At 38.3% G+C, this 26,147-nt stretch overlaps 1 protein-coding gene across 3 annotated transcripts in view; it reads right to left on the bottom strand.

Annotated features, from left to right (window-relative positions):
* The window catches only part of PSEN1 (presenilin 1), a 70,441-nt gene extending 48,596 nt beyond the window's left edge, over positions 1-21,845 (bottom strand). Inside the window, exons 1-3 of one of the 3 annotated variants that reach the window (XM_008583886.1) lie at positions 21,754-21,845; positions 12,906-12,987; positions 12,674-12,813 (exon numbers count right to left, since the gene is read on the bottom strand). In XM_008583886.1, the coding sequence (XP_008582108.1) occupies positions 12,674-12,760 (87 nt within the window). In that variant the 5' untranslated portion in view covers positions 12,761-12,813; positions 12,906-12,987; positions 21,754-21,845. The remainder of the gene's footprint in view (positions 1-12,673; positions 12,814-12,905; positions 12,988-21,753) is intronic. The other 2 variants (XM_008583902.1, XM_008583895.1) reach the window with 2 other exon arrangements.
* Positions 21,846-26,147: the final 4,302 nt, after the last annotated feature.

The raw sequence follows: 26,147 nt of genomic DNA, 5'->3' as shown, positions 1-26,147 counted from the left end.
AGTTTTTTACCATCTCTTAATATGCCATTCACAAGGCAATATTGGAGCTCTACAGACTCACTGTGGGCTGAAGAGGGAAGTCAGATAACAAATCATAATGGACTAGGAATTGAATGGAAATTGAGAAAGTAAAGTCAATCATTTTTTTTTTTTTTTTTTTTTCCCTTTTTGTCTTTTTTTTTTTACTGACCGGTAACGAGATGGCAACCCTCGGTGTCGCGCCCGTACCGGGGACCGGCAACGGGATTGCAACCCTCAGTGTTGCTCCCGCACCGTGCTCAGCCAGTGAGCGGGAACTGGTCTCCACATGGGATCCGAACCTCGGCGCCTCCCAAGCGGCGCACTCTCCAGTGCGCCACTGGGCTGGCCCAAGTCAATCATTCTTTGAAGAAAAAAAAAAAAAGGTCTGATAATAGAGAGGGATTCAAACTTGAAACAGTTATTTCAGAGCTGTTAGAGATTTGAGCCTATGTGAAAGGTCAGTTAAGACAAGAGAAAGAGATTAAACATATAAAACGGGGATGATAACTAATGGAATAGGGTAGGGGAAAAAGTAGGGGAACAAAAAAGAGAATCCCTCTCCCTCAGTCAGGGGTTCAGGAAGTAACTCTTTTACCTCACAGAGAAGATATTTATGAAGACCTAAACTCTATGAGGAGTGGAAAGAAAATTATCCCAAAGCATAAAAAGCAGAAATATATACACCACCCACCAAAAAAGATAGTTTTTGCTGAACATAAGTCATCGGAGTGGCTAAAATCCAGTAGATGGAAATGATTATGAGGAAGGTGAGGCCTGGAGGACAGGGACATAGTGTGATAAATAGCTATCTTTATATAGTATTTGATAATTTACAAACAACTGTCACATTATCTCATTTATTCTTTTCTAAACTTGAGAGGTTTTGGTAGATGAGCACACGAGCAATTTGTCCAAAATCTCACAACCAAAAAACAGCAGAGGCAGGCATTAAATTCAAGTCTCTTGCTTCAAAACCTGTGTTCTTTCTATGGCACCACAGCCATCCTACTGAGCTATGTGAACAGTTTAATCAGATAAATGTAGCACGAAACAGGCAATCACACAGGTGATCACACGCTCATTCATCATACTCAACTGGATGTTCTGGTTTATAAAGAACATTAGGCTACCCTGCCCCTGAGGCTGATAATGGGATATGTTCACTGTAGCATTATTCACTACAGCCAAGAGGTAGAAGTAACCCAAATGTCCACTGACAGACAAATGGATAAAGAAAACATGGAGGGCTGTCCAGTTAGCTTAACTAGTTAGAGCACAGCCTCATAACCCCAAGGTCATGGGTTTGGATCCCTGCACCAGCCAGCCACAAAAACAAAACAAACAAAACACAAAAAAACATGGTATATACATATGACAGAATATTACTCAGCCTTAAAAAACAAGGAAATTCTGTTGCCCGCTACAATGTGGATGAACCTTAATGACATTATGCCAAGTGAAATAAGAAAGTCACAAAAAGACAAATACTGTATGATTCCACTTATATGAGGTACCTAAAGTAGTAAAATTCATAGAAACAGAAAGTAAGTACAATTATGATTGCCAAGAGCTGGGGGAAGGGAGAAATAAAGAGGTGTTCAGGGAGTACAGAGTTTCAGTTTTTGCAAGTTGAAAAAGTTCTAGAAATCTGTTACACAACAATGGGAATATAGTTAATGGTACAGAACTGCACACTTAAAAATGGGTAAGATGGTAAATTTTATGTGTTTACTACAATTTAAATTCTTTTTTTAGTTAAAAAAAAAAAGATAAAATAAATGTAGACACATACTGTGTTCACAGATTAGAAGACTCAAATTGTTAAGATGTCAATTCTACCAACCATCCTTCCCCAAACTGATCTACAGATTCAACACTATTTTTTTTTTTGGCAGCTGGCTGGTAAGGGGATCTGAACCCTTGACCTCGGTTATAACACCACACTCTAACCAACTGAGCTAACCAGCCAGCCCATTACTGCAATCTTAATCAAAGTCCTAGCAGGCTTTTTTGTAGAAATGTTTAGAACCTAGAATACCCAAAACAAGCTGGAAAAAAAAAAAAAAAAGACAAAGCTAAAGAATTAATATCACTTACTTCAAGACTTATTATACAGTTATGGTAAATCAAGAAAATGTCTATCTTTGTACTGGCACAAAGATAGACAAGTAAGCAAATAGAACAGAACAGAGAGCTCAGAAACAGATTAATACATATATGGACAACCGATTTTTGCCAAAGGTGCAAAGGCATTTCAGTGAAGATAGTCTTATTAAAAAAATGGTGCTTGGGCCGGCCTGTGGCTCACTCGGGAGAGTGCGGTGCTGATAACACCAAGGCCACGGGTTCGGATCCCATATAGGGATGGCCGGTTTGCTCACTGGGTGAGCATGGTGCTGACAACACCAAGTCAAGAGTTAAGATCCCCTTACCGGTCATCTTTAAAAGAAAATAAAAAATGGGCCGAGCCCATGGCGCACTCGGGAGAGTGTGGCGCTGGGAGCACAACAGCGCTCCCGCCGCGGTTCAGATCCTATATAGGGATGACCGTTGCGCTCACAGCGCTCACTGGCTGAGCGCGGTGCGGCCAGTCTCAAAAAGGACAGACAGACAGACAGACAAACAAACAAATAAATAAATAAATAAACAGGCAAATTACCAAGGCAAGGGTTAAGATCCCCTTACCGGTCATCTTTAAAAAAAAAAAAAAAAAAAGAAATGGTGCTAAAACAATTAAATAGTCGTATGCAGAAAAATGAACTTTGATCCATACCTTGTACCACATACAAAAATCATCCTAAACTGGATCATAAACCTTAATGTAAAACATAAAACTATAAAGCTCTCATATCAAAATGTAGGTGAGGCTGACCAGTTAGCTCACTTGGTTAAAGCATGGTACTGATAACACCAAGGTCAAGGGTTCATATCCCCTTACCAGCCAGCTGCAGGAAAAAAAAAAAAAGAAAAGAAAATGTAGGAAAAAACTTGAGAACTTAGGTTAGACTAAGAATTCTTACATATGACACCAAAAACAAAATCCATAAAAGACAAACTGATAAAAGACTGCACCAATATCTAAAGTTTCTGCTCTTCGAAAAACGTTGTTAATAAAAAGACAAGCCACAGACTGGGAGAAAATATTTGCAAAGCATACATATTATAGAAGACTTATATCCAGAATATATAAAGAACTCTCAAAATTCAACAATATGAAAACAATTTTAAAATGGGCAAAAGATCTGAACAAACATTTCACCAAAGAAGATATCAGGATGACAAATAAGCATATGAAAAGATACTTGACATAATTACTCATTAGAGAAGTGCAAATTAAAACCACAATGACATACTACTACATACTCTCTAGAAGTGCTAAAAAATTAGAAAGACTGACCATATCAAGTACTAACAAGGATGTGGAGGAACTGGAACTCTCACACACTGCAAGGAATGTAAAATTATACAACCAATTTGGAAAACTGGTAGTATATTAAAAAGTTAAATATACACTTACCATACTGGATCATATTCTACTCCCACGTATTTGCCCAGGATAAATGAAAGCATATGTCCATACAAAGATTTGTACATGAATATCCACAGCAGCCTTATTTGTAATACCACAAAAAATGGAAACAACTCAAATATCCATCAAGTGAATGGATCAAAAAACTGTGGTATATGGGGCCAGCCCATGGCTCACTTGGGAGAGTGTGGTGCTGATAACACCAAAGCTGTGGGTTCGGATCCCATACAGGGATGGCCAGTTAGCTCAATGGGTGAGCATGGTGCTGACAACACCAGGTCAAGGGTTAAGATCCCCTTTCCAGTCATCTTTTTTAAGAAAAAATAAAAACAAAAAAAAATGTGGTATATCCATACAATGGAAATCAACTCAGCAATAAAAAGGAACAAACTATCAATACATGTTATAACAATGATGAATCTCAAAATAATTATGCTAAATGAAAGAAGACAGACAAAAGAGTCTATATTATTCTCTTTACATAAAATTCTAGTAAATGAAAACTATAGTGACAAAAATTTGATCAGTGGTTGCCTGGAGATGGGGTGGAGTTGGGAAGGGGCAGGAGGGAGAGGTTACAAAGGAGCATAAAGAAACTTTCGGGGGTAATGGATATGTTTGTTCATTACCTTGACTGTGATGCTGATTTCAAGTGTATACATGTATGTCAAAACTTATCAAATTGTATACTTTCAAATATATATGTTTACTGTATGTCAATTATGCCACAATAAAGCTGTTTAAAAAATAAAGTGTCCTTCTCAAAGGGGTATGTAAGTGATTTGAAAACTGTCAAAAGAGAGGAAGATGATATTAGAAATACAAAGGGATTTCCAAAATAAAAAATCTTGGTAGCTAAATACTAGAACAATGACTTAGGTATAACATTATTTTTAAGGCTAGTTAAAAAAAACTCTTTTTTAAAAACTTTAAAAAAAGTTCAAACAAACACTGTTGGAAATGAATAATGAAGCCCCATGTGTAATTTACTTAACTTCAATAATTATCAACTCATGGCTAATCTTGTTTCATTTATCCCCCCACTCACTTTGTCTCTCCAGTATTATTTTGAGACAAATCTCATATATTAATTCCTTCATAAATATTTTAGTATATACTTCTAAAAGATAAGAACTTAAAGTCTTGTGTGCGTGTGTGTGTGTGGCTTGACAGCTCATTTCTTTTGTTCAAAATATTTTTCAAAGCAGTTTTAGGTTCATGGCAAAATTGAGCAGAAAGGACAGATTTCCCAGAAACCCCCTACCCCCCACCCCTCACAGCCTCTCCCACTATCAACATCACACACCAAAGTGGTACATTTGTTATAGGCAATGAACCTATATCATTAACACCCGAAGTCCACAGTTTATGTTAAGGCTCACACTATTGGTGTATGTTCTATATGTCTGGACAAATTAGTATAATGACATGTATCCACCACTACAGTATCATACAGAATTGTTTCACTGCCCTAAAAATCCTCTGTGCTCTGCCTATTTATCACTTCCTCCCTCCCTCCTAACCACTGATCAATCACTGATCTTTAAACTGTCTCCATACTTTGCCATTAAAGGCTACTGGCAGCTGGCCAATATTAATACAGGAATCCAAACCTTTGACCTTAGTGTTGTAACACCACACTGTGCCCAACTGAGCTAACCAGCCAGCCCTAAAGGCTATTTTTAAGGTTAAGAAAAACCAAAGTTGTAGCCATTATAAATGATTTCATTTCAGTGGCAAAGGAAAGGATTACTCACTATATAAATGTTGTTAAGTTTCAGGGAGGGTGGGGTCCTATGGGAAGTGGTGAATATGTGGGAAGTGAGTTCCTATGAAGTCAGATTCCTCAGAGTTCCTGCATCATTAAGTCAGGGGCTTCATTTAAATTCTTTCTGCCTTCTCCTTGCTTCAGAATATGACACAAGTACAGATCCAGCCACCCAAGACCTGCGGAACCCTCAACTAGGGAGGTTATTTCTCAATCAGCAAAAATTGTGGAGGTATTTTTAATATAGTTTAGTACCTTCCCGGTTCTTTTGTATTTTTGTTTGTTTTTACCTCGTTATCTGCCTTTTTTTTAGTGCTTATTTCTGTAATTAAAAGAAATGTTATAAACAAAGTTTATAACATAGAAAGTAAGTGTCCTCCCTAATCTCCTCTGTCTGGCCCACAATATGAACATGGCAAGCAAGGCGATATAATTTTAGATTTTTTTTTAAAAACCATGTTCTGCAACTTGTTTTTATCACTTAATAATATATTTCATACCCTTCTATGCTAGACATATAAATATACCTCAATCTTAAATATAATGGCAGCACAGTAATAATAATGATATAATGGGTTAGCAGTTTAGCTCCGTTGGTTAGAGCATGGTGGTGTAACCCCAAGGGTTCAGATCCCCATACCAGCCAACTGACAAAAAAACCCCACAAAATATGACATAATGATCAAAAGTGCTAATACTCATTGAACAAGTATGTGCTAGATACTATTCTAAGCACTTCAGGTGGCTTATCTCATTTAATCTTAATAAAACTCTAAGTTTATCATTATAAACTTCATTTAACTGAAGAAATTGAAGCTTAGAGAGGCCAGATAATTTGCCAAAGATCATAGAGCCAAGAAGTCTTACAGCAGAAATTTGAATTAAGACAGTTTAGTCAAGAGACCCTATTGTTATCTTATCCACTACTTTACACTACTTACTGGGTAAACCATAAGTAACTAATGCCCCAATGATAAAGATTGAGATTATCTCCAAATTCTCACTGTTACAAATAATGCTTCAATAAAAATTCTTGTCTATATTTTTTGGCACTCTTGTGGTAATGTTTTTATAGGATAAATTTCTAGAAGCAGAAATGGTAGGTGAAAAGGTATGTGCATTTTTAGATTTAATTGCTAAATTATCTCCAAAAGGCATGTGTATTTGTCGATTCAATTGATGACTTGCCTCCGAATAAATACTAACTCCCATGAACAGCATATCAGAATGCCTATTTCCCCATATCATTATCAGTAGGAATGGGTACCAATCTTTGCTCACCAATAAGTGAAAAAGAAAAATTTTTTAATTTTTGTCTCTGATTAGTAAGGTTGATCAACTAGGCTTTTCATATATTTATTGCCATTTATATTTCTTCTTCCATATACATTGCTTGTATCCTTTGCTACCGTTTCTACTGAGTTATGTTCCTTTTGACTTCATAAAAATTCTGTGCATATTGGAATATATCTCTCATTATGTATTGCTAGCTTTTCCCCTAGTTTGTTTATTGGACATTCATGGCAATTTTTGCTACACTTTTTATAATTTTGTATAACTGAATATGAACTTCGATGATTTTATAAGGAAAACAAAAACTTATTTTTTACAACATCACAAATTCTAATGTTTTTCAACACATACACATGTACAAGGGTACTTCAGAAAGTTTGTGGAAAAAACAGAATTAAAACAAATCTTTCCAAGAACTTTCTGAAGACCCTTCATATGCCTAGTTATAATGAATGTTCACGAATGTTGTATTCTACTTTTTGTTTTTTTTCTTTTGGGCAGCTGGCCAGTACAGGGATCTGAACCTGTATTCTAGTTTTTTCACTTAATATTTCATGCATACATTCCCTTGTAATAATAATCAACATGCCCCCAAAGTTACAATGTATTCCCTTGTTGATATTTTTATAGTCTGAATAATTTACTCACAATAAATATTTATAAGAAAAAGTATCAATCCTGTAAGACTTTATGGATATTGTTTGGATTTCTACAATTAGAAATATGGGGCTCCCAAGCCTGCACTGTAGGATAGAACTAGAAGAGCAGCTTAACCAAAGGACTGGCAAGTTAAGTGTAAAGCTTGAAAACATTTATTAATGATAGGCAATATGTTTCCAACAATGTGCAGAATTCCATCCAGCACCTGCCCAAGCTTTGCGATTCCCTAGAGTTAGAGGTTTAATCATTACCCTAATGCCAGGGAGGGCTGTCATTTCCCTGAACAGTTGACGTAAATCATTAGAGATAATATTTGACATTTATAGGGCTGTTGTGTTAGGCTCAAGCCTAGAGTTTCCTAAAATTATTCAGATCTGTGTCTAAGATTTTGAATTTACTCTTACGTAAAAGCTAGCATGTTCTTTTGGAGGTCACTGATATTTTAAGTTCTTTTTCTCCTTATTGTACTTGGACATAATTGGGAAAACAGATTCATTACTATGAACAGCATAATAACATGGTAAAATGCTGATTCGGGCTGGCCAGTTAGCTCAGTAGGTTAGAGTGTGGTGCTGATAACACCAAGGCTCAAAGTTCATACCCTATACCCACCAGCTGCCAAAAATAGGAGGCTTATCAGGCCTGTGGATCCAATTCAGTTAAGATCACCCCTTTATTTTTTTTCCTCAAGTTCCCAAGTACTCGAACACCATTTTAAATAGCTTACAGGTTTGCTTTCTGTTTGATTTCATATATTTCTCAAACTCAAAAAAGTGACCCACCATCATTCAGAAAACAAGTCTAGTTTTATCATTCTATGATTTGCTACAACTTACTAAACTTCTTTGCATTTAATGCTTTTGTGTTTTTATTTTTTAATTGGTGGCTGGCTGGTAAGGGGTTCTGAACCCTTGACCTTCGTGTTATCAGCACTGAGGTCAGCACTCTCTACCACTGAGCTAAACAGCCAGTCCTAATGTTTTGAATTCTGACACGATATTGCAGATGACCTTCATTTATAAAGACCAGACACATTTTAATGTTATAAATTTAGCAGCTGAACGTAGCAGACTTACATAAATGTTCTTCAGCAATTGCTTTTACATGGAGAATTATTATTGGTCTTTCAATGATTATTAATTTAAGGTTTCTTTTTTAGTTAACAAATACCTCTCATCTAGCACTGTCAGGAATTAAAATATTTCATAAGGTTTAGTTTTCCAGATAATCAAAGCTTAAAGATAAGTCCAAAAACTTAATTTTTTTTGGCAGCTGGCTGGTTGGTACAGGAATCCGAACCCTTGACCTTGGTTATAACACTGTGCACTCTAACCAACTGAGCTAACTGGTCAACCCCCAAAACTTAAAACTTTCTATAATGCATTATAAACATTTCAGTCTTTTAAAATGGAGACTAACAGACATAACTGAAGCTTTTATTGAAGAGGGCATAATATAAACTCCAACTACCAATAAGGGTGCTCTCAAAGACCCTACACTATCAGGCTTTTTTGCTTTTTTTTTTTTTTTTACATCAGCTGTTCTAACTTCTCCACTGTTTCAGTCAGTCATCACAGAAAACCTTGAATGCTTGCCTCTTTCCACATATATTCCCCAGGTAGCATATTGCCCTTTCATGACCTTAGCTCACGTTAAAAAACTTTTCCTTTTTAAGAGTAGCTTTTAAAAAAAAACTATGAGATAACTGTATCATAGAACATTTGGAAAATGAAAGAGGAAAATCACTCTTTTTTCTCTTATTTTTCTCATATAGATATAAGACAATGATGGAACAGCTGAACATTAGCCAACTACACAGCAGTTTCCACTATAGTACTTTAGTTAAGTCTTTATTAAGAAATGGAAAGCTTTTTTCATATTCAGGTCTGATAAACTATACTGCATATTCTTAAACTATTTTAAACTGAAAAGATACAAATTAATTTTTAAAAGGAAAGAATAATTCACTTAACACATTTAAACTACGTACTATGAACAAACTGAAGACACAGACTGGGAGGAAATATTTGAAAAGCACATAGCCAACATGAGATAAGTAACCCTAACCCCCCCCCCGCCAAATATATATACTGTATAGTCGGCCCTCCCTATCTGTGGATTCAAACAACTTTGGTTCAAAAATATTCAGGAAAAAAAAAAAAAAATCCACAACATTCCAAATAGCAAAACTTGAATTGCCATGAGACAAGTACTATGTTGAATCCATGCAAATGAAGTGATGTGTAGACATTGTATTAGGTATTATAAGTAATCTAGAAATTATTTATTTATTTATTTTTGGGGGGACAGCTGGCTGGTACAGGGATCTGAACCTGTGACGTTGGTGTTATAGGGCTGTGCTCTAACCAACTGAGCTAACCGGCTAGCCTTAGTGATGATTTAAAGTATACAAGAAGATATGAGTAGGTTACTTGCAAATACTACACCATGTAACATCAGGGATTTGGCCATCCGTGGATTTTGGTATCCATGGTAGGTCCTGGAACCAATCCCTCACGGATACCGAGGGACAACTGTATTTGTATAAAATCAGTAAGAAAAAGACAAAACAACCAATAGAAGAAAAATGGGCAAAGAATATGAACAGGTAATTCACAAAGGAGAAAATAAAATGGCCAACAAGTATAAGGAAAAAAGTTCAACCTTTTTAGCAATTAGGGAAATACAATTAAAATAACACAAGATACAATTTAAGCCTTTCAGACTGATAGGTATTAAGTCTGACAATACCAAGACTGGCAAGGATATTGAAGAATGGACACTGCAATATTCTTGTCATATAACCACTTTGGAAAGGACCCTGACAATCTCTAATATAGAGACCCATATACCCAATCACAGTAACTATCTTTGAGAAATGCACACAAGGATTAATGAATTAAAATGTCATTGTGGCACTGTCAGCTATTATGAAAAATTGGAAACTACCAAATATTTTTAAACAGAATAGAAAATTTTTAAATATTCACAAAAGAAATTAAATGAAATAGAGCTATGTGCATCTATATATACACATAAATTCCAAAAACATGTGAATGTCTCCTCTGCAACATATACCTACATACATAAATTTCAAAAATGTGGGAACTTTCTTTTAGAACTTTTAGGCACACATACTTTATATAAAGTTTCAGAACATGCAAGGTAGCACTATATAATATTATATATTGTTTACGTATATAAATATTTATTGTAAGCATGATAAAACACCAAATTCAGGACAGTAACTATCCTGGGAAAAAAGAAAGGGGAGTGGAGGAAGGGCACTTCAATTTTACCTGCAAATTTCTTTTTGCAAAATTTTAATAATTAAAAAAAAATTTTTTTTTGTCTTTTTTCGTGTCCGGCAACGGATCGCAACCCTCAGTGTCGCACCCGTACCGGACCGGGACCGGCAACGGGATCGCAACTCTCGGTGTCGCGCCCGCACCTCACTCAGCCAGTGAGCGGGAACCGGTCTGTATGTGGGATCCGAACCCTGGGCGGGAGCGCCACCGCACCCCCAAGCGGCACACTGTAGCAGTGCGCCACCGGGCCGGCCCCAATAATTAAAATTTTGTAAACTTTTTAAAATAACACCATACTCTAACCAACTGAGCTAACCAGCCAGTCCTTACTTGCAATTTTTTTTGTCATATAACTAGTATCACTTTCCAAATTAAATGCAAAATTTTTGTTTGGTTAGGATTTCATTTAGCATAGGATCAATAAATAATAGAAACAGAAAAACCTTAGTGAAAATAATCCTCAAAAACAAAGTATACACATCTAAAGACAAGATGTTAAAGTTTATCTATGTTGGGTGGTGCGTACATATTATTTGCCATATTTTTCTGTATAAGCTTGATGCATTACACAAAAATTTGAGAAATAAATATTTGGGTTAAAAAAACAAACACTATTTTTAGCTCTCTGACTACTCTCATCAACTTCAAATCCCTTCACTGAGAATGAGATTATATAAGCAGCCCACAGAAGAAAAATCCATTTTCTGGGCTATAGTGGCCCATCACTGTATCTGCTAAGAGATGAAGAAATGAAGCCAAGGGCAACATTTTACCTTTAGAACAAGAAAAATGCTTTAGATGTTATCTTATACTTCAACACTAACAATACATGACTGTAATGGTACTTGAGGTGACACAAGTCAACTAAGTGAATAAGTCTTGGTTTGTCAGATCCAAAATGATTTCAATTTCATTATACTTCTGGTAGAGTAACCAATTTGATCCTATTTGCTCAGGACTGCCCCAGTTTTAAAATCGAAAGTCCTGTGTTCCAACACTTCTAGTCTCAGGCATACTGAGACAGTTGGCCACCCCAACTTCTGGTCGTATCAAAACTCTTGAGCTGGGAGATAACCGTGAGATTGTCTAGAAAATCACATAATTTTACAGATGGGAAAAGCGAGGAATCCTAAATCTTCCGGGTATAAAAGGAACTTCCATGCCATTGAGCACTCTAGTTCAACTGCACATTCCATGGATTAACCCTGTGCAGATCTGGCTGGTGGTCTCCTAGTCTTCTGTGACTACTTTTAGTGACAAATATACACTAGCCTAGAAGGCAGCCCATGCTCTTTCAGTTGTATTGTAATTGTGAGAAACTTCTTTTTACTAATCCAGAACCAGTCTCCTGGTAATTTCCACCACTGTTCCTAGCTCTGCCCTCTGGCTCTAATCGAGGAAAGTCTGACTCCTTCACTGCCTAGTGCAGCCTGCATAGCTTATAGTTTGTCTGTGTTTTCCTCCATTCTGGCTCCACCTCTAAAAATCCCACTGATTCCCCAGCTATCGCACAGTGCATCTGTGGAGTCTACACTCAATTTGTAATGATTAGCTAATAGAGTCGCAGGCAGATTTGATGTCCGTGTGTGTAGCCTGTGAAGAGTCAATGTCCCATGCCACAAATTATATACCTTTCTTGATTACACCTCTCCTTTGAACTCTTAGGACTTCTACACTTAGCCTTACATTGTGCAATTATTCTGTCAATGAACATTTACTGAGCAACTGTCAGGAACTGTCATGGTTTTAAAAAAGTAAATAAAATGTACTCAGTCTGTAGAAGAGTAAGAGCAAAATAGGTAAAATAATAAATAATGTGAACTATGAGGTGTTGTACAATTCCAGAAGTTGGAAAAGGCTTCAATTGAGGAGGTGATACCTGAGCCAGAGAGAAACTTTATCAACACCTATTTCTTAAATAGCTTTGTATCCCTCAGAACCAAAGGGTATAATGCCTTGCCCTCTGTTGAAGTTCAACAAATACATAAATTTGGTAAAGTAAAGAAAGCCTGCTCAGCATCTCTTGGAGGTGAGGGGGGATGAGAATTGAATCCACAGTGTTGGCAAGGGTAGTTTCAGAGGCTGACACTGTACCTGGCTACGTACAGTATTGCTCAGGTGGTTGTCCTCAGACATCTGTGCATTCTGGAAGTAGGACAAGGGTGCAGGTAACTCTGTCATTGGAGCAACTGTTTAAAAATACTTTTTCACAGAAAACAAAGCCTCCTGGGGTTCTGAAAAGGGAAAAAGAAAACAAAACTTTGTGCATTATAATTATACTTTCATTTTAAAACACTTTCAAAAATTACATTTAGCAGAAACAAACCTTTCTTTCATGTGTTATCCTCCAGGCCAAACTGTCTAAGGACCTTGCAGGCTGCTGTCACTTGCAGACTCCTGGATTAGGTCTGAAATAGGATTTTACCAAGTCACCTAATGTTGGTCAAATCCTAGTAAATCCATTCACACCAATCAAATGCTTATAAAGATCAACTTGTAAGCCAGAAATGTATTAATTTGCTATGACCTTCAACTGACAAACTTATTGTCAACTCAAGGTACCTCTTTGGCAATGAGTAGATCCATGTGAGACACAAATATTTTCTTTTTTTTAAAAGATGACCGGTAAGGGGATCTTAACCCTTGACTTGGTGTTGTCAGCACCACGCTCAACCAGTGAGCTAACCGGCCATCCCTATATGGGATCGGAACCCATGGCCTTGGCACTATCAGCACCACACTCTCCCGAGTGAGCCACGGGCCAGCCCGACACCAAATATTTTCAATCACAAAGACACTTAATGACTTCGGATTTAGAGCAAAGGGAGCGGAATGATCTTAAGGAATGTACTCCTCAATGTTTTTTCTATGCTGACGAATCCAACCTAATTTTTCTATCTCCATATAATTATATGTCTAGTGCTTTTAATTTTGCAAAATTCTTTCTAGCATCTCATTTTATCCTTACAATGATGCCCCTAGGCACGGTGAAAAAGTAACATGCCTATTTTACAAAAGCAGAAGTGGACCCGTAGAAGTTCAGTGACTTGCTTAAGATCACACAATTAGGCAGACCAGGACAAGAATCTCAGACTGCTAACTTGCAGCCTCAGGTCTGTCCTTTGTGTCCTGGCACAGTGTTATTTACAGACATGACTGTTTCTCAGAGTTCACCCTCTGGGGGGGCCACATTCCCATTTGCCCGGCTACCTTAATTCCTATCAGTCAATCTTAATGACTTCAACTTTACCTTTTCACAGAAAGTCTTCAGAAATATAGATTAGAAAAATCTGCACATACGTAAGCAGTATTCTAATTAATATATAGTATCTAAATCATCACTGTGTACATATTTAAATAATAAAGCATTTTGTGAATGTCCTGTTTCATTTTCACTTTTAACTTCAGGATCCTCTACCCTCTAAATATTCTACTTTTTTCTTCTAATGATTTTTCATCAAAAACACATAGAGTAGTAACCTTTTTTCGAATAAGGTTTCAAGTTCAAATCAACCCTTAATTACCTATACTTGGATCATTTGAATCATGACAAATTTGTAACCAAGGTATGCTTTCCCTTCTATCCTACATGCTTTTAATTTGTAACCAAGGTATGCTTTCCCTTCTATCCTACATGCTTTTATATGTGATGTCCAACTTTCTCTTCCCCTCACATTTAGCCTATAGTCAGCTGGCATGGGATTAGCAAACTGCAAATTAACTAATTAATGTAAATTTGTTTAAAAAATAAAGTGAATTAAAAACACAAATAGAGGGGCTGGCCGGTTAGCTAGCTCAGCTGGTTAGTGTGAGGTGTTGTAACACCAAGGTCAAGGGTTTGGATCCCTGATCCTGCCAGCCACCAAAAAAAAAAAAAAAACCAACAAACAGAGACAACAGTTACTTTTATGGGGGGTGGGAAAACATGTAGGGTATTGGTAATGTTCTGTTTCTTGATCTAGGTGATAGTTACAAAGGAGTTTCAGTATGAATATTCACTGAGCTGTATATTCCTATGATCTGTGCATATTTCCATATTATACTTCAATCAAAAAATTCAAATAGGTTTTTATAGGAGTGAACCTATATTTAGGACTATTTATACCTTTGGTCCTATGTTTTAACATGGATAAAATTAAGATGTGGCAATACAGATGATCCCTGACCTACAATAGTCTGACTTATATTTTTGTGACTTCACTATGGTACAAAAGCTATAAGCATTCAGTGGAAACCTCATTTCGATTACCCATACAACCATTCTGTTTTTCACTTTGAAAGCCTCATTCAATAAATTATTAGAGATATTCAACACTTTATTAAAAATAGGCTTTGTGTTAGATGACTCTACCCAACTACAAGCTGATGTAAGTCTTCTGAGCATGTTTAAAGTAGTCTCGGCTAAGCTACAACGTTCAGTAGGTTAGGAGTATTAAATGCATTTTTGAATTTCAATACTTACGATGGGTTTAATGGAATATAACCTCTATCACAAGTCGAGGAGCATCTGTATATATATTAGCATAATCAAAAGAGAGGTCGATTCCAATAGAATAGTTATATTTTTAAGGTACAATAAGTGGGCCTGGCCTGTGGCTCACTTGGGATAGTATGGTGCTGATAACATCAAGGCTACAGGTTTGGATCCCTATATAGGGATGGCCAGTTAGCTCACTTCAGAGAGTGTGGTGCTGACAACACCAAGTCAAGGGTTAAGATCCCCTTACTGGTCATCTTTAAAAACAAAATAGTACAATAAGTGCTCCAAGTAAACGTTCTGACCTAAGTTTCTCGGTTTTTGTTTGTTTTTTTACAGCTGGCTGGTACAGGGATCCAAACCCTTCACCTTGGTGTTACAACACTAAGCTTCCAGATTTTTAAAAACTGACTAGTTGAAATTATAACATTAGTGTAGCATTGCTGACGGGCAAAGAGGGTACACGTTATGCTCTTCCTTTCCACAGAAACATTTAATACAGTACCACTATCTCAACTAACCCAGAAATGCCACAAGATGTGAAACAGAAAACAGTTCTTACCAATTACCTCCACTGGCTGCTCTGAAAACTATACCATACCATTTAAATTAGAGCTCTATTATGGAAAAAAACCTTAGAAATCTGTCATTAATATTCTCATATCTGGCCAGCCACCAAAAAAAAAAAAAAAATTCTCATATGATCCCTCAAAAACAAAACAAGTAAACAAGATAGCATTAGCTAAATGAAACAAGGCAAAAGGCAAGAAAGGGCAATGCAGACAAAAATAAATAAAAGGTAAGTAAAGTGAATTACATTTACAGATATAATATGAGCAGAATAAAAGTGATTGTCCGTTCACTACATAAGATTAATATAATCTTATACTATAAATTTAGTACAAATAAAACAATACTAAATAATGAGAAAAGTGATCATCTATTTACTAAATAAGACAGACACTGACAGTCTTCTTAATATGCAAAACTGAGAGACAGACAATGAGGGGCTTTAATTAATTTATTATGTTCACTTTATTCATTTTACAGATGAAAACAATGTGGCACACAGAAGTTAACTAACCTGCCCCAGGTCACATTTGGCAAGCAAAGGAGTCTGAATTTACATATTACACTAAATTGCCTCTGTATAAAACCCCATCCCTGCCTGCCTTCTAGAAGTTTATAGCAATGAAGATTAAGGTATATTAAGCTGGTTTTTATTACTAGTAAAACTACTGCTTAGAAGTAAATGAGATCTTAAACTTCAATAATTGTTCTAACTATAAATTAAAATGTGAAGTGCCAAAAGCATTCCCAATATAGAGTCCTAGTATTTTTTTTTAAAAAAGAGTAAGCTAAGACACACACACACACAAATAAACTATAATGAGAATTGGTTCATTCTAATTTAAGTAGTTTCCATTTCTACCTTATGCTTATAGGATCTGTTCAGCTATAAAAAACCATGCACACTGATCATCATTATGGAGTTTTCTCAGATAAATCTTTTAAGAATCATCAATAATATAGTAGTCACTTAAGCATATCTCAATACTACTTTCAAAGTTCATTTTGCATCCATTATTCCATTTTATTCTTTAAAAAAAAATCCCATGAGGAAAGGAATGTGTATTTACAGTTAAAACAAAACAAAACAAAACAACCTCAGGAAAGGTGAAGGAATTTGCCTGTGCATGGTTATGGGACAAGTGAATAACAATGACAGTTCCAGAACCCATGTCTTCTGATGCCTAGCCCAAGATTTCTCCAGTTCACCCAGAGAAACTTCATTCCTCCCTTGATGCTCTGAAGTTCACAGTGCTACAGGGTGAGCCTATTTGAAAGAGCTCCTCTATACATGGAGCTCAGTAGGAAGCAGAGGCAGGGAACAGGGCTAGGTATTCAGTCAGGCCTGGTGAACAAACAAACACTGTTGGTACAAAGAAAGAGGCAGGCAAAGCCAGATTTGATTCTGGTCCAGTAACAGCTGAAAACAATTGATGACTGCATGGAGAAGGTCAATGACCTCACTATTCAGGCAGTGTGGCAAAAAACACTAGTAAACTTTACAATATTCTCAGCTGAGTCCTGTAAATAGGAAGATAGTTGCTGGGAAGGGAGGATCTTTCATGTGACCCGGATGCACAGGGAGCAGGAGCAGGGACAGAAGTAGATTTTTGTGTTTTTGCTCTCTGGTCACCTGCTGAAGACTGACAGAGCACAGCACTTGAATTCACTGCCATCATTTCCTTTCTCTCAAGACACTTGGTCAATTAGACAAACAAAAAAGAAACATTTCTCCGATGGGCAACTAGAATTTCTTTCTATTATATAAATATATATATGTATATATATGTGTGTATATATATATATATATATATATATACACAAAAAACAAAAAAGGTCTAAGGAGAACTACAAATAACCCAACAGCCTCAAAACTTAGATATTTCCAACCAGAAAACTTTCTACCCATCAGCACTTCAAGAAATATCACAGGAACAATGTTTAGAATCTCAAAATAAGTTTATAAAAATCCCATTCAAGGAAGCACCAACAGAAAAGTACATTTTTTTCTCTCTCACTACATTGCAACGTAACAACTAAACCTCAAACTCCTATAGAGCATGGTTACTTAATTATTGATAGCATTTCTTTCACTCTCAGATAAATGTAAATAGAATTTGTACTCTACAAAAACATCTTCATGACACTTTTAATCATGATCTCTGGCACAAAGGGCTTTAATGTCTTTAAGCCACTTGCCTAGTTTCTCTTTCACTTAGAAAACTGCTAAAAGTATTTTTCGCTGCATCTGCACTGTAACGCTAACATTTTCAAGTGTGAAATGAGCTTCTGATTTATTCTTTTTCTACAAAGGTATTTAAACAGCCTTGGTGTTACTTTGACAGCTTCTCCCTGGACAGGCAGTCCAAGTTCTGATTATATGGAAGTGCTGGGAAAGCCTCTACTTGAGTTTTATTTATTTTTTTTAAAAGATGACCGGTGGGCCGGCCCGGTGGCGCACTCGGTAGAGTGCGGCGCTTGGGAGCGCGGTGGCGCTCCCGCCAAGGGTTTGGATCCCATATAGTGACCGGTCCGCTCACTGGTTGAGCGTGGTGCGGGCATGACACCGAGGGTTGCGATCCCATTGCCAGTCGTGGTGCAGGCGCGACACTGAGGGTTGCGATCCCGTTACCGGTCACGAAAAAAAGACAAAAAGGAAAAAAAAAGATGACCGGTAAGGGGATCCTAACCCTTGACTTGGTGTTGTCAGCACCACGATCTCCCAAGTGAGCCAACCGGCCATCCCTATATAGGGATCCAAACCTGTGGCCTTGGTGTTATCAGCACCACACTCTCCCGAGTGAGCCACGGGCCGGCCCTTCTACTTGAGTTTTTAAAAGCTCACATCCAACACTAAAGGTAATCAAACTCTAAACTGCATTTTATAATTGAAATTAATAAGAATAATTTAAAATTAATGTAAAACTTTAGGAATACATCCTGTAAAGATGATTCTTTTTTTTTTTTTTTTAAAAAGATGACCGGTAAGGGGATCTTAACCCTTGACTTGGTGTTGTCAGCACCACGCTCAGCCAGTGAGCGAACCGGTCATCCCTATATAGGATCCGAACCCGGGGCCTTGGTGTTATCAGCACCGCACTCTCCCGAGTGAGCCACAGGCCGGCCCTGTAAAGATGATTTTTAAGAGGCTAGGAGCAAATCATTTCACCAGCCTTATAAGAGACTTTGTGAAAGTGGAAGACACTAAAAGAGCAAGGACAATAACACATCCCATTTGGTGAATTTTTTCCTCCTTTCATCCCACTCCATCTCTGTGAACCATCTATGGTAGATTAAATTATCATTCAGCAAATATTCACTTCCTCTGCTAGCATCCTCAAGAGATACACTTCTCTCCAGTGATGTTGGGGTCAGCTCTGTGACTTACTTTGGCCTCATGGTGGGTGCAATCTACTTCTTACCCTAAGCCTTAGGGCAGGAGCATATGAGTTACTTTGGTCGATGCGATCTTAGCAGATGTGGTACAAGCGGACATTTGAACTATGCTTGTAGAGTTGGCCTTGCCTTCTTGCACTTCTGCTGTTGCCTTGAGAAGAGCAACAGCAGAACAGTTGGGTGGCAAACTGTCCCTTCAACCTGGGCCCCAGAATAAGACACATAAATCATAATTGCACCCACTGATCCATGGGCCTACACCTTGAAGCAGAGCCTTGAGTGAGAATAAATGCTCTAACCCACTGAATTTGGGGAAGTCCGTTATGTTATGTAGAGTTATAAAGCAATTCGTTTTTAAATAATGGTTATGTTCACTCAGAGATGCAAGGAAGATGAACAAAGACTTAAAATTACAAGTCCAGACCCCTTGAAACCCTTAGCACTAAATGTGTTTAGAATTCAGATTCTCTTTTTTGATAAAGGAAATATAACCCAAATGCCATGTGTTATATTATGCCCTCACAGGATCTTAAATAGAACCACAAAATCAAACACACTATTAAGTCTATATAGTGAAACATACGAATAGTCTTAAATCACATAAAAAATAAAATAAAGAATATAAATAGGTTCAGGTCAGATTCTGCTGTCAAATTAGTTATGAAAAACCTTTCGGTTTTCAGGAGTTTTTGGATTTCAGATTTGTGGATATGGGACTATGGTCCTGTATTATCAACCTCTGTGTAATTACAAAGACTCTTTCCCAAAAGCTATTTAAAATCTGCAAGGAAGGTAGGATTAAACCTGAATCATTGTCTCAAATTCTCTGTGCAAATGGGTAGAATACAACTAATTTTTTTTTTTTTTGGCCTCTGTCCAGTATGGGGATCCGAACTCTTGACCCTGGCAACTAATTTTTAATGAAAAAATGATTACTTGCATCAAGTTAATTTGTAAATCACTGGTTATACTCAGCATTGCCTGAGTGCTTTCTTTTGCTTTGGATCAACTTAAACAAGGAATTGTACAAGTCACTGTGAAAAACAAACATTAATATCCTTTAATCAACAAACACTTATTGGGTTTCTTCTACATAACTAGATACTGTGATAGGTGCTGGGGATACAATTGAATCAGATATTGCTTTTGTTTTCTTAAGAAACTTACAATCTAGAGGGGAGGACAAACAAGCAAATTTTTATATTGATTACATGTTGAAATAAAAATGTTAGCTATAGCGGGTTAAATAAATTATGTAAATTAATTTCATCTGTTCCTTTTTACCTTTTAAAAATACGTTTACCAGAAAATTTAAAGTTAACATTTGTGGCCCACATTATTTATATATATTTTTGAGATGCTGGCGGGTACGGGGATCCGAACCCATGACTTTGGTGTTACAAGGCTGCGCTCTAACCAACTGAGCTAACCGGTCAGCCCTCACATTATATTTCTATTGGACAGTGCTGCTCTAAATCTTCAGTTCTTTCTGCTACATCAGGCCTAATACTACTAAAAATCCCTGACAATCTTTTCTTTCACGAAGCTCCCCTCCCTCAGCTTTTGTGACACTGCACTATTGTGGTTCTCCTCCCACCACACTCATTCTCCTCAGCTGTCTCTGTCTTCTCAGCTGTCTCCTCGCCCTTCCTCCACCCCCTCATTAAAAGTGTTCCCAAGTGTTTGTCCTTGGCTTCCTCCTACCCTCCTTTGCTTGGGCGTCTCTTCCACTGCTCCAACACCAACTGGTAAATCTATTTAAGTGACTCGTGTTTACAGTTCCAGTCCCATCCACAGGACATTTTCACAGGCTGGCACTTCAGAAGTGATACTTGCAAACCACTTCCTCGTCTTCCTCTCTAGGCTAGTTCTTTCCTCCTAACTTCCTTATTTCTGAGATCATCTCTCCCATTCTCTAATTTTAAAACCTACTAGTCAAATTTACACTTGATTCCTTGCTCCTCAATTGATTGCCATGTCCTGTTCATGTTTCTTCTCCTTTCTAAGCCTCTGTCACCACTGCAGATCGAACTCTCATTATATCTCACCTGAATTAAGCAAAAATCACCTCAATCTCTCCCCCATTCCAGCCTCTACTACCAGATTAATGTGCCTAAAACAAAGCTCTGACCACGATAGTGCCACACATTTGAAAAAAAAACCTGAGGAAAGGAAAAGCAAGCACGGAACACATGAAAGCATCAGACATACATGGCTCGTGACAGTCCCGATCAAGGTAAAGCATCAGACCCCGTTTTCCTCCTGGAACGTGAGACATGAGGAACTTAGCCATGAGTACCACACGCTTCTGGACAAGGACCCGCTCAGGGCAGGAGGCGAGGAGTTTCACCAGTTCCTCAAGGGGCCCCAGCCTAAGGCGCTTCCTCTTTCTCCCGCTCCACTCCGGTCAGGACGGTTAATCTCGGCCCAAGGCACCTGCGCCCTGAGATGCCTTCGAGAAACCAACATTTCCGGATCAAGCTCCGAAAGGGAATCTCTCCTCCACCTGACCGTGCGCCGCGCCTGGAGCCCGAAAAACGGGCCGCCCCTCCTCGTTTCCTACGCGGGGCTCCTCGGTCCCCACCCGGCCGCGCCCCGCCCCTCATCCTTGAGGACACCGGCTCCGCGGCCCGGGCGGCGACAAAGGGCCAGGCCCTGCCGGCGGCTGCCCGCGTCCGTCCTAGGTCAGAGGGGCTTTCCTCTCTCCCCGGACTTCTCATCACGCACGTACGCTCTCCCTGCCGCTCCCGCCACCGCCGCCGCCACCGACCGCTCGCAGCCGCAGTTACTCCCGGAGCAGCAGCTGTTTTGTTTCCGATGTGAAATCTCGGCTGCCGGAGCTGCCAGTCCCAGGTCCCTCCCGGGAGGCCTCACCGGTGTCGTCATTTCCGGCTCTGGAGCCGTTGGCAGCTGCTCCGCCCACCGATGGAGGGGGTGGGGCCCGGGGAGGGGCGGGGCTTCGGCAGTACGCGCGGACTTGGGCGGACCCTAACCTCCAGCTGGACTTCGCCTGAAGAAACGCGCCCAGAGTGCTGACGTAGATCTGAGGTAGTCGAGGATCCGAAACTGCTCTTAATCTGAGGACGAAAGCTTGCATATGAACTGGGCACAGCGTACCCTTCTCCCGGCCTACAGTAATAGCATCTTAAATCGAACGTCTTTCATTTCTAGATAGTACCTATTTGTACAGTTTCTCAAAATGCGAACCAGCTGCATCACAATAGGATGCCAGTTAAAATTGTAACTATTGGTGCCCCACTACTCCACCTAATGAATCAAAACTTCTGGTGGGTGGGGAGAACCTGAGAAACTGACTTTTAAACAAACATCTTCCAGGATTCTTGGGCTCTAAGTTTCAGAACCAGTCTTCCTAGGTGGTAAGCTTCTAGAAAGCAGAAAATGTCTTATTTTTGTAATCCCCAAACCTAACAATATCTGGTTCACAGTGGGTTGCTCAGTTACTTAATCTTTGCATCCGCCAGCTTTTTGTCCAATTGCAGTAAAGACCCTACCAACAACTTAACTCATTAAGCAGCATACCACACTCACTTTCATCTAAAAGCGAAAAAATATGAATACTACCATATTAAACCAAAAGTGCACAACGGAGAAATGTTCAAACCCACAGGTAATCAGAAAACCAAAAATGAAATTAATGACACATGGTATCTGGCACATTTTTCTAAAATTCTTTTATGTTCCTCCAAGATGTCCTTTCACATTCTTAGAGCATCAATCCCCAATCTCTCTCTCCTTACCCTGTCCACCCCATTCACAACCGTGGCCCAATACATCAATAGATTTCGATAGTTTTTACACACAATTGCTTCATATTTAAGAACAGAAGTAATTTTTTCCATTAATGGGGAGTAAGAGAAGCAGAGGGGGGGAAAGGTTGAACAAAACAAAAAAAGGTATCTTTTTAGAATTTCTCACCTCCCTCCCCACTACACACCTTAAACTTCACAAGGGTAGGGATTTTTCGCCGTTTGTTCACTTAAATATTACAAGTGCTGAGACCAGTGCCTACCACATAGAACAGTTCAATACATTCCATTGAACAATCATAGGGTAAAACCCATCTACTTATAAACTAGCTCAATCTCTTTGATTGTAATCTGCTAACATGAGAAGAACATCTTAAAATGCTGGTAAACTATTCTTAGAAACAATCTCAATACAAAAATTTTGTGCAATGATATTCATGGAGTATTATATAGCAAAAACTGGAAAGCAAAGTGTTATACAATAAATTATGGTTCAACCACTTCAGAGAGTGTCATTAAAATTGTTCAAGAAAATTATGTGCAATCGAAATTTCTAAGTGAAAAAACATTTTTTGTTTACATTTAATGTTAAAATGCATTCCTGCAAAAAGGAAACAAAAAAGGTATTAAGATAAAAAAGCAGGGCCAGCCTGGTGGCGCACTGGAGAGTGCACCGCTTGGGAGCGCGGCGGCGCTCCCGCAGAGGGTTCCGATCCCATGTGGAGACCGGTTCCCGCTCACTGGCTGAGCGCGGTGCGGGTGCAACACCGAGGGTTGCGATCCCGTTGCCGGTCCCCGGTACGGGCGCGACACCGAGGGTTGCGATCCCGTTACCGGTCAATAAAAAAGACAAAAAGGAAAAAAAAAAAAAAAGATAAAAAAGCAAACAGTGACATTAACTGGATTACAAATAATTTTTCTTCTTTTTTTCTGTATTCCTTCAACTTTTTAGGAACATGCACACCCAGGATGCACCGAGCAAGAGCCAGCAAAGGACAATGGGAAAGACAAGACTAGAGGAACAAGGCAAAAGTGATACCTTGGACACCCAGGGAGAGTTCTGAGCAGACAGCAAATGTCCATAGTGATTAATAGATAAACTAGGGTGTAGCCTCTTACAAGGCTAGTTTCTCACTTACACTGCATCAGTCACCAGCTGACAGTGGAATGGTGTACAAATTAAACTAGATTACGACTTGAGAAATTTGGAGGGCACATAAAAAATATAAGATGCTCTTTCTGGAATCTTGGTAGTGTAGTGGGAAGGATATAGGATCTAAGGTAAGTTTTTCTGTGTTGTTCTTTAAAACATGTTCCAGACCAAGGGAAGAAAGAAGATAATGGAAATATCTGAGCAAGGTTCAAGATAACTGGAGAACATAGTTAGAGAACAGAGCCAATGGGGTGAGTGAGGTCTTTCAGAGAGAATTCATGGAATATATATCTTTACTTACAGAAAGCAAGAGGTTTAAGCTGGATGTTGTGGATGTTGTCATAAACTGGAAAGCTAGAACTGGAGAGAATGTGCATAATAAGTTTTGTTAAGCTTGAGGGTTATTTGCTAGGTGAGGGGGAAAATCAAATGACTTAGTATTTCAGTGAATATTTTTTCAATACCTACTATAGCATTGAGTATTAAAATAGTAAAAGCTGCAGTGTGTGTGAACAGGAGCAAAAGTCCCAGTAAAAGAATGGCCAAATAGCACTGAGGGTCCCAGACTGGTGCAATGATGTATTTGCATTTTCCCCAGATGAGTTTGGAACATGGGAGGATGAAGAAGTGAATGATAAACAAATGCTGGCAAAACCGAGGAGTACCTGGTGAAAGATGAAGCAGAAATTCAGAGTTCTGGACCTGAAAGAACTACTACTTGGGGGAGGGGGTAGTTAGAGACTAGGGAGGCTGCATCAAGTCACTACTAAAGTCAGGTCAATCAGAAAACAAAGCCCAATTCTTTACACCAACGAACCAGCAATCCAATTCATTAACACTTCCACATAAAAGCAGTTTGCCTGTACTTAAGCCTAATGTCACTGCCATGATTCTTAGAGGAGGAAAGTAGAATTGATGACACCAAATACTGTAATCAGTGCTTGGTGATTGGCCATATTCTATCTTATTAGCTTCCACTCACATCGTTCCAATTCTTTGTAAATCACTAGTTTTCTCCTTAAGATCAGGGGCCACTTTGTTTTACTAGTATTCCTAGCCTTAAATTCTGAATATGTTTACCATTGTTTTATTAAATCTAATTTCCTTCTTAACCAAGAACTTGGACCCCTTATTTAGAAACTTGTCCAAATAATATACTGAACAAAATGAAATTTTAATATCTGTGGCTTTTCCATCTACTAATTAGTCATCTCTTCAACTGGTTTGCTAAAATTCACTAAATTAATTTTCCATCTAATTAGTCAATTACAATTCACTAGTTTTCCGTCTACTAGTCAATTCTCTTCAAAATGACCTTCATGGTTTCTGGATTCTACACTGTGAAGTGTTTATCAGTTTTTCCCTTTGTTATTAAAAAAACCAGGAATAGTTGTTTAGATCTATTCTTAAATTCACAGTATCTTTTTGTTTCAACAAAGATTTGCTAAAAATTCCTTCACTCTATACTGGCATTTTATTAACAAGCACTTTCTTCTGCCCTTAGGTCTACATTAGCATCTAGACCAGCACTGTCCAATATAACCCTGGAATCATGACAAAGTTCTATAATCTGCAATGTCCAATATGGTAGCCACTAGCTACATATGGTAATTAAGATCCTAAAACCCAAATACTGCAACAAAACAACCTTTGATTCTTCATTTCAGTCGTATTTTTGAACACTTGAAATATAGCTAATGTGACTGAAGAACTGAACTTTAAAATAGACTAGGTGACATCTAAGCTCCCTTCTCCACTACCTCTGCTTAGAATCTTCCTGTTAGCCCTTTCCCCTTGACTTTAAAATTAGCTGATCAAATTGGATAATTCATATTGTACATTGGATATACAACTATTTGTGTTCCTGAACTGTTTTCGTCATTAGATTTTCAACTAACTAAAGAGATCTTATGTCACCTCTACTTAGCTCATAACATGAATGGCACGACATGTACAATAAATGTTAACTAAATTAAAAAAATATATATAGGGGCCGGCCCGTGGCTCACTCGGGAGAGTGCGGTGCTGATAACACCAAGGCCACGGGTTCGGATCCCATATAGGGATGGCCGGTTGGCTCACTGGCTGAGCATGGTGCTGACGACACCAAGCCAAGGGTTGAGATCCCCTTACCGGTCATCTTTAAAAAAAAAAAAAAAAAAGAATTTCTCTTGCAGTTACATATATATATATATATATATATAT

This window comes from Galeopterus variegatus, unplaced genomic scaffold, assembly GCF_000696425.1.
Source record: "Galeopterus variegatus unplaced genomic scaffold, G_variegatus-3.0.2 Scaffold101, whole genome shotgun sequence".
Taxonomy (NCBI): domain Eukaryota; kingdom Metazoa; phylum Chordata; class Mammalia; order Dermoptera; family Cynocephalidae; genus Galeopterus; species Galeopterus variegatus.
This window is presented reverse-complemented; position numbering and strand designations above follow the sequence as displayed.